Consider the following 9188-nt stretch of genomic DNA (forward strand, 5'->3'; position numbering starts at 1 on the left):
GAAAACACGGAACACCTAGTCTATGAGATTAATGCATGTATTAGATAATTAGCAAATAAAATTAGTCAAAAAAAACAAAAATCAACTACATGCGAACAATAATGGTGGAATACGCACCCGAAAGCGAATCTTATCACGTTGTTCCGAACAACCACTCTTTTGAGTCTCGAATATGGAAGTTTCTACTTCCAGTCCGCGGTCAACTAGACTGCGAATTGATTATCTAAACATCTTCGTTCACCTCACCTAAATTAAAAGAAAGTTGAACTTGTTCAGCTTTTAGCAAGTCAATTGAACTGATTTGTTCAATATGCTTGCCCTGTCAAAACGCTGCATTACATATTAGCTCTCGAGGACTCACATAGTTATTTTAGTGCATCAATAGTAATAGTTTCATTTTTTACCACAGATAATGAATCAAGACTATCCTTCAGTTTCTACAACGAAAGCAAGGCATACCCTTAAAATCAAAACTTGTTCTTGCTACGTCCTTGCTAATGCTGAGCAAAATTTTATTATAAAATAAAACGCTCCAAATGACGCCAAATTGCCTTACGAACTTGCTAAGTGGTTGAAACACACTGTCTGTGGAAAAAGACTGGGATATGTAAGTTAAACAATGACAAGCAACAGAAACATTTTGATGGGCAAAATTTTCGATACAGCAATGTCTTTAATAAACCGCAGTGAAACGAAAGCTTTTACAGAAGTAACACCAGAGCAAGTTTTAACGGACAAGAAACCATTTATACGACAATTGAGTTTTTTTAGTTACAAAGTGATATTTTGAAGCTGAAACGTGTTATAAACTACATTTTCCACTAAGGTTCTACTGAAAAGAATCTCAAACTACCTTACTAAAAATTACCCCAAATTACCTTATAAACCACGCTATTATGGAAAAAGCCAGATTATATGTTAAATGATCGAGTTATTTTTAGGTAGCGATGCTCTATACAGCGATACATTTGAAGTACAAGAAGTGTGAAAAGAAAAGAAGCTTTTTATAGGATAAAAGAAGATATTGTGGTTAGACGTTGATAGTGTGGATTCTGAAGTTTAAACGTAAACCGTGCTTTCTGAGACTTTGCTAAGGACGCGCAGGACTCCTAAGTATACAGTTCGGAGGAAAAATATGTGATAGCTAGCCATTGAGTCACTATTGTTAATTGAAGGTTACTGAAAGAACCGGCGTGAAATCCTTACCAATAGAATTTAATGGAAATTTAATTCACAAATCAAATATAATCGTGTGAAAATGAACCAGGCTACTGAAGCGGATGCAGAAATCGATTCAGCGGAACTGGAGGAGCTCAGCCCTTTGAATAATTGTCCTATTGAAGATGTCGGTGAGACCGGAGACAAAAATGCCGATCCGGAAGAGGCGAACGAGACCGATGTACTCACCTCTGTATTCGTTCGACCAGTTATTATTAGACGGGTATCTAAAGGCAGAGACCGGAAGCGCAGATTCGTAGGCAAGTACACATTTTTTGAAAGATTAAGTTTGTTGAGTCTTATTCAAACACAGTCAGTGAAATAAGCTTGTCTTGTAGACTTATTAAATGTTTGAACGTATTCAGTACGTTTACTCGAAATGATCAAACTAGAAGAATACTAGCTTGTGGGTCATTTCGGGATGCCGGTAATTCGATACACATCACGATGGTAGTTATACTTCGCCATCGAACGTTTTCGGCGTCAAATTGCCACATTTTTACATAATGTTACGTCGCAGCATGCGTGAAATAATAAAAATGACAGTTCTGCGTTGCTTCCGTATCGAGTGATGTGCCCCCGAAAACGCGAGCACTTTGGAACTTGGATTTCGTCAGGAGTGACCTTAAACTCGCAATGGCAGCCCTTGCTTTCTTGATCCGTGCGCCTATGTCGATCTTGGTACCGCCGTCTGACGCCATTTGGCTACCAAGATATTGGAAGCTTTCAACATTCTCCACTGGTTGCCCGGCTGCTGTGAAACTGGAAGGGGTCACCGTGTTTACATCCAACGATTTGGTTTTGTTGACGTTGATGATAAAACCTGCCGAAGAGGAGCGCTCGGCAAGGTCGTTGAGCTTACTCTGCATATCAGAGCGCCGTTGCGCGAGGAGTGCAACGTCATCAGCCAATTCAAAGTCGTTTAGGTGCTCCATGGTCGTAGGCTGCCATAACAGCCCGCGGTTTGGTTCACGGTCAATCGCATCTACCAGAATCTCGTCGATTACGATGAGGAACAGTAACGGTGATAGAATACATCCTTGCATCACACCAGCTACGACCCGGATAGGGTCGGACAGGACCACATTGTGCAGCACTCCCTCGTACTGTGCTTTGATGAGGCCGATGATTTTCTTAGGAACCCCCTTTGCGTCTCAGGGTGCCCACATATTATCGTGATTGAGACGGTCGAAAGCTTTCTCGTGGTCAATGAGTACCAAGTAAAGGGACTCTTGGAATTCGTTGACCTGCTCCAGAATGATATCCAGAATATGCTCCACACAGGATCTTCCGGCACGGAACCCGGCATGCTGCCGCCAGAGAGTCGCATCGATCTTCTCCTGAATCCGGGCTAGGATAATTTTGCATAGAACTTTGAGAACGGTACACAGCAACATAATGCCTCGCCAGTTATCGCATACAGTCAGGTCACCCTTTTTGGGCACCTTCACTAAAATAAACGATGCAGTAGTTGAGTGGATGTCATGGGGTCAGCTTTGAGCATCTCGGCTGATATGCGATCGACCCCTGGGGCTTTATTCGATTTCATGCTTTGGATGGCTGTTTGAATCTCTAGCAGTGATGGAGCTTCAGTATTGACGCGTGTTATACGTCGGATCCTAGGCAGAGCATACTGAGGTGGTGATAGCCTGGCTGGCACATAAAAAAAAAGTTCGAAGTGCTCGAACCAGCGTTTCAGCAGGTCAGTTGGGTCGGTCTGATCATTCGCGTCTTTCACAGACATCGTTGCATTCATCTTCGCCCCGCTTAAGCGTCATGTCACGGGTTGCGGCGGCTCTCTCTCCTTCGTCTGCCCACGCTCGCTTGTCCCGTCGACATGAATATTTTACTTCCTTCTCAAGAGCCGCGTATTGTTGACGGGCTAAGACTTTTGCTCCTCTGGTTTTTGATCGCTCTATTGTGGCTTTGGCTTCTCTTCGCTCCTCTTTCTTCCTCCAGGTTTCATCGAAGATCCATTGTTTTCTCTGGGTGCGCAATTCGCCCAGATTGTTCTCGCTGGTGGCGATAAAGGCATTCTTGATGGCGGTCCATTGGTCTTCCACGCTGCCACCTTCCGGAATATCTGCAGCACGCGTCTCCAGTTCTTCAACGAAGGACCGTTTCACCGTGGCATCTTCCAGTCGGCGTGTGCTGAATCGTCGTCCAACTCTTTCCTTCCTTTGCGGACGACGTGTCTCTCATGGTATTCGGTGAAACAATAGAAGAGGTGGAAGTACGAGCAGGGCAGACGATAGAAATAATCGAAAGCTGTGCGGAAAAAAGCTGGCATTGGCCCATCACAAAACTGAAGTGATGATGATCAGCAACCGAAGGGCAGTACAGCATAGTACGATTATAGCCGGAGAAGTTACCATCGCCTCGAAGCGCGAGGTAAAGCACCTTGGGGTAATGATCGACGACCGGCTCAATTTCAATAGCCACGTCGATGATGCTTGCGAGAAGGCAACTAAAGCGATCACAGCGTTGACTAGAATCATGTCAAACAGCTCTGCGATTAGTAGTAGTAAGAGAAGTCTTCTAGCCAGCGTATCTACGTCAATTCGTAGATGCAGGGCTCCTGTCTGGGCAGCTGGTGTACATCTTATTGGAGGAGGATTGTGAGTGCTACAGATTGCGAGGAACGGATGGTGCTCGCATGATTGCGAGAGCCGATTCGATAAGTAAATGACAGCTAGCCTGGGACAGTAGTTCGAAAGGAAGGTGGACATATCGGCTCATTCCGAACCTGTCGCTGTGGGTGGACAAAAACACGGGGAAGTAAACTTCTTCCTAACACAATTCCTGTCGGGCCATGGATGTTTCAGGAAGTATCTGCACAGATTCGGACACGCAGATTCCCCCCTTTGCCCGACCTGTCTGAACTGCGAGGATACACCGGAGCACGTGTTTTTCGACTGTCATCAATTCAGGACAGAGCGAAGTGTGCTCTCAGCGGGCAGCGCTAGAAATATAAACCCCGAGAACATTGTGCAAGAATGAGAACATGTGGAACGAAAAAGGAAGAGCGGTAACGCAGATCATGATGTCGCTGCAGCGAAAATGGAGTGAGTGAAGACCAGAGGGTATCTGGAAGCGGTCATAATAGCACGGTCGGTAACGGGGAAGCTTCCGTCGTCGGGGAACTTCCTGTCGGGGTAGGATAGAACCGACGCCGGGGACTATCTGAGTAAACCGCGATCGAGCTGGGAGCTTAATGGCTCAAGAATACAGAAGATTAATTTCGAAAAGTTTCCGCCGCAGGGGAGCCTCTTGTCGGAGTAGGCTAGATCCTAGATCGGGGACTAGGCCGAGTAGAACGTGACGCGTTGTAGCACTGGTTTCGGGTCGTCGGAGCACCATTGAACCGGACGCTATGCTCCACCCGGAATCTCTGGATCTACTTCGGTACTCGGACCGGTCACTCGCTGAAGTAAGAAAGGCCTCCGATCTGGAAAACACCAGAAATGTTAAAAGTGGTAAAAGATATTCAACAAGTCTTACACGGAAGCGAGTCGTTGGTTCCGAGGGAAATTCCAACGTCGGGGAACTCCCTGACCCTCCGGATTAGGATAGATCTGCCACCGGAGATCATCTGAGTAGCCCGCGATTTAGCTGGGAGCTAAATGGCTCAACGAAAAAGTACAGGAAAAAGTCAAGAAAATTATGCTGGGAGCCGAACGGCTCAATGTTAAGAAAAGTTCCGTTCGGGGGAGTTTCCGCTACCGGGAAGCTTCTAGTCGGAGTAGGCTAGATCCACCGCCGGGGACTATGCCGAGTAGTTCGTGACGCGTTGAATAATCGGCTTTGGGTAGTCGAAGCGCCAGTGAACCGGACGCTATGCTCCACCCGGAATCTCTGGACCGACTTTGGCATCCAACCGGTTTCCCGTTGAAGTGAGGAAATGCCTCGGACTATCTAGGTGGGACATTAGTGTTGGACACGCAATAAACTTCCACGGGTCGTCGGTTTTCGGGGAAGCACTCGCCGCCGGGGGACTTCCCGTCGGAGTAGGATAGATTCGCCGCCGGGGACTATCTGAGTAGGCTGCGAGCACGTCGAGAGCTAAATGGCTCAAATATGCAGTGGTGCTGAATGGCATGAGGAAGAGAGACAGTGAGCGTCAAAGATCAAGAAAGAAAAGAAAAATGTAGCGAACTAGCTGTGCTTGCTAGAGGCTGAACACGTGAAGTGCATGAGCACAGCCCCCTTCCGAAGTATTGACATCCAGTAAGTCCCAAGGGGAACAGGGCATGAAAAGAGAGGGTAACTCAAGTAACCTTCTGTTACTTGGGTGGGTTTAGTGGGTAAGGCGGGGAAACTTGTGGAGAAATAAGAAAAGATTTTTTTTTTGCAAAAAAATCGAATTTATTTGTCCTGGGAATTTAAAATAATTCCCACGGAGAAATTGAGAAGAATTTCCCGCAGAAATTCCGTTGGAAATTCAAGAGAATTCTCGTGAGACTTCAAAAATTATATTACATACTCTCAAATTTAGAATTTTCTTCCTCGGGATTCCAGAAATTCGTAAGAATTTTAGTGGGAAATTCGGAATATTTTTTTTTGTAGAAATTTAGAAAAATTCATTTCAAAATAATTTCCCGAGGAAATTCATGAATTTCATTCAAACTCATTCATTGCACACTTTAATCAATTCCTTTTTTATTTTCCAGAAACCATCCCGAAGCGGGTAATAGTCGCCGGAATGATCTTTATTGCGTGTTTCACATCGTTCATGTTGCGTGTCAACATGTCCCTTAATATACTGGCAATGGTACAACAAACAAGGACGGCCAATCATACCACCAATCTAATCGCTGTCGAAGAGACTGCCATTGGTCAAGCGACAAATGTTGGAAATGCCAGCACAACTGACGTTCTGTGGCCAGACTTGAATGGCACGATCGCTTCCACAGAAAATGGATCCACCTTCATTAGCAATCCAACAGAAGTTGAGGCCGGCTCGAATCTTCAAAACTTCGGACCACGCTACCAGTGGGATCAGAAAACTCAGGGCAACATTCTAGGGGCGTATTTCTACGGGTACTTGCTAACATCGCTACCGGCGGGACCGTTAGCAGAGCGTTTCGGACCAAAATTGCTGATAACTGTATCGTTCTTTGTGTGTGCTATCGCTACTGCTGTAACGCCTTTTCTTGCCGAATGGGGTGCGTGGGCTATTATCGGATCGAGAGGCGTGATCGGCCTGCTGGCTGGTGTCGTGTATCCCGGTCTGCACAATCTAATATCGCAATGGATTCCACCAAACGAAAGAGGCAAAGTGATTGCGTGCCTTGCCGGAGGAAGCACCTTCGGAACAGTGGTCACATGGCCAATAGCCGCGGTTATAACTGAACGGTTTGGATGGCCAAGTTCGTTCTACGCCTCGGCTGTGTTCGTTCTGCTGATTACGATACTTTGGGTTTGCCTAATTGTGGATTCGCCAGCTCAACACAGTTCCATAACAGAAACTGAAAAGCAATTAATCGAGGATTCGTTCGGAGGAACACTTTCGAGATCGAAGTCCTTGCCACCTTTTGGTAAAGTGTTTACTTCGTTGCCATTGCTGTCCTTACTGGTGTTACACTTTGGAAACTTTTGGGGACTGAGTTTCTTTATTACACAGGCTCCCAAGTTTATGAACGAAGTTCTTGGTTTTAACTTATCCAAAGCTGGATTTTTATCCAGTTTACCATACCTGGCACGAATGATCTCAGGTTTTATCTTCGGCTTCGTCGGTGATCTAATTCGACAAAAACAAATCATGAGTACAACAGCCCTCAGAAAAACATTCTGCTTGTTTTGTAAGAAGTTACTTCGTTGATTTAAAGTACATATCCCAATTAAACATTCTCGTTTTAGCTCATATTATCCCGGGAGCATTGTCGCTACCACTCTTTGGAAAAGATCCTTTAGTTTGCGTTGGGTTCATCGTAGCATGCCTTGGAGTCAATGGCGCTGCCACCATAACAGACCTTGTCAATGCACAAGATTTGGCACCGAACTTTGCAGCAACCCTATACGGAGTGATGAGCTTTTTTGGGACTACTGCCGGTTTTATTGCACCTATGCTGGTCGCACATTTCACATCGGAGCAGGTATAACAATTATTGTACGATTTAAGGCCAACGTATTCACCAACGATTTAACTTCTCTACCCGTAGAACACGATGGAGCAATGGGAAAGCATCTTCTACATAAATGCCAGCATCTACCTAATTACTGGACTTAACTTCATCGTTTTCGGTTCGGGAAAAGTCCAAAGCTGGAATGAGGTTGAGCAGAAGCCTTCTGCTATTGAATTTTCTGATAGAAAAGCCACGAAAAATATCGAGTGCAACAATATAAAGAAGGAATGATATTGGCACATAGAAACAAACATCACACGCAATATACCTTCAATCATGCACCGGTGTCCAAACCCAAGTAACATTTCAGTTTTGTAGCAGTCGTGAAGCAAAATTTGCTATTTAATAATGGTTTTCAAGAGCGTTATGAAACCACAAATGTTACTTGAGGATACAGCACTTCTTCTTCTTCTTTTTGAATGACTCTACATTATAGCTGGAACTAGGCCTGTTTTGACGTAGGACTACGTCTGTGTTTTCTATATTGGGGTACACTCTGAGAAAAATCTATACTAAATAGATTAAAAGTCATTCTAACTGGCTATTCGCCTGGTTGACCCCAAACTTGTATTTGATCCAACAATACCGCGTTAGTATAACTTTGAAGAAATTGAGACTTAGTATAATTTGGCTTTATTATTATTTAGATTATCTTGCAGCATAAATATTTATCCAGAATTTCTAGGTTATGTTTTTCTTTTTTCTAATATCAATATTGAAATAATTTATATCAAAATCCAAAACAATATGTTTTTTTTTATTAATTATGAATAGCCATTTTATAATAAATATTCCCAGACATAGAGAGGAGCCACAGGTATCGGAATAACATGTTACACGCTATTTGAGCTGCTCTGAGGAGCACGTCGGCCTACTTTGAGTCACCATTACTTACTGCCTTCCTGGAGCAGAAAGAAATCCTTCGTATCGCAGCTCGCTATGGAAACCCTCCGTTTCGCTTCTTACCATTCCATAATGTCCCAGAAGCGATCCATGATTATCATGCGAAGTTTCCCGAGAGTCATACAAAACTATATGATCCAGACAGAAAATATCAACATCGTAAGTGTAACTCATTACATTCCATCTAGGCGGATCAACAGGGCTTACATCGCACGGGTGGAGTTGAGGTAAAACTGCAAGTGTGTTTCAAATTGAATTTTTGAAATTAACATCGGGAGTCGGTTTAGTCCTGGCAACGGAAGATGTAGCGTCGAGTGTGGGATTAAACAAATTGATCACACCATTTTCTCCTTCTACGATTTATCCAGAAAAGTGTCGGCATCACGACTCCACCCAACTTAAGTGCGTTCCTCGGAACGGCTGGTTTCCTACAACCGTAGAATAGTCATCATCATTACCTTGAATGTCCATAGATCACATAAATGTAAATAACTTACCCAGGTAGCCTTGCAAAAAACAGTCGACTGGCACTCGCCGATGCTAATGAACGGTGCAGGAATGGATGCCTCCCTAGCTGAAGCTGTTTCCGAGTTCTCCGGCAATGCCCCTTGCTTAAGGTTGAGCGCCATCGCCGATCTTCTTTTGTTTTATTCGCTGGCGTTGCATGTTTGTGGCTCTAGTTTTGTTTTTTGTTCCTGTGTTTGAGGCTCAATTTTTATCATTCCAGTGGCAGTGTGAATAGAGACGTGGAACTTCCTCCGGTAAAGAGCGCTTTGGTGGCGTTCGAGGTTGCGTTTTGCCACTACAATATCCAGATTTCATGATGCAAAATTTCTTCGCTTCTGGCGAGACTTCTGGATTCCAGAAATAGCAGATCTACTAGGAAATATGAAAATCACAATGAAAATCCACACAAATAGGTATTTTACACTAAACTCAGAA

At 44.3% G+C, this 9188-nt stretch overlaps 1 protein-coding gene across 1 annotated transcript; it reads left to right on the plus strand.

Annotated features, from left to right (window-relative positions):
• Positions 1-4222: 4222 nt before the first annotated feature.
• Positions 4223-7633, plus strand: LOC134222577 (sialin-like). Its single transcript, XM_062701738.1, has 4 exons — positions 4223-4283; positions 5889-7019; positions 7078-7313; positions 7380-7633. Exons 1-4 carry the CDS (start codon positions 4223-4225, stop codon positions 7572-7574), a joined length of 1623 nt encoding a protein of 540 aa, XP_062557722.1. The 3' UTR covers positions 7575-7633.
• The last annotated feature ends 1555 nt before the right edge of the window (positions 7634-9188 follow it).

Source organism: Armigeres subalbatus, chromosome 3 (genome assembly GCF_024139115.2).
Source record: "Armigeres subalbatus isolate Guangzhou_Male chromosome 3, GZ_Asu_2, whole genome shotgun sequence".
In the NCBI taxonomy this organism is placed as follows: Eukaryota; Metazoa; Arthropoda; class Insecta; order Diptera; family Culicidae; genus Armigeres; species Armigeres subalbatus.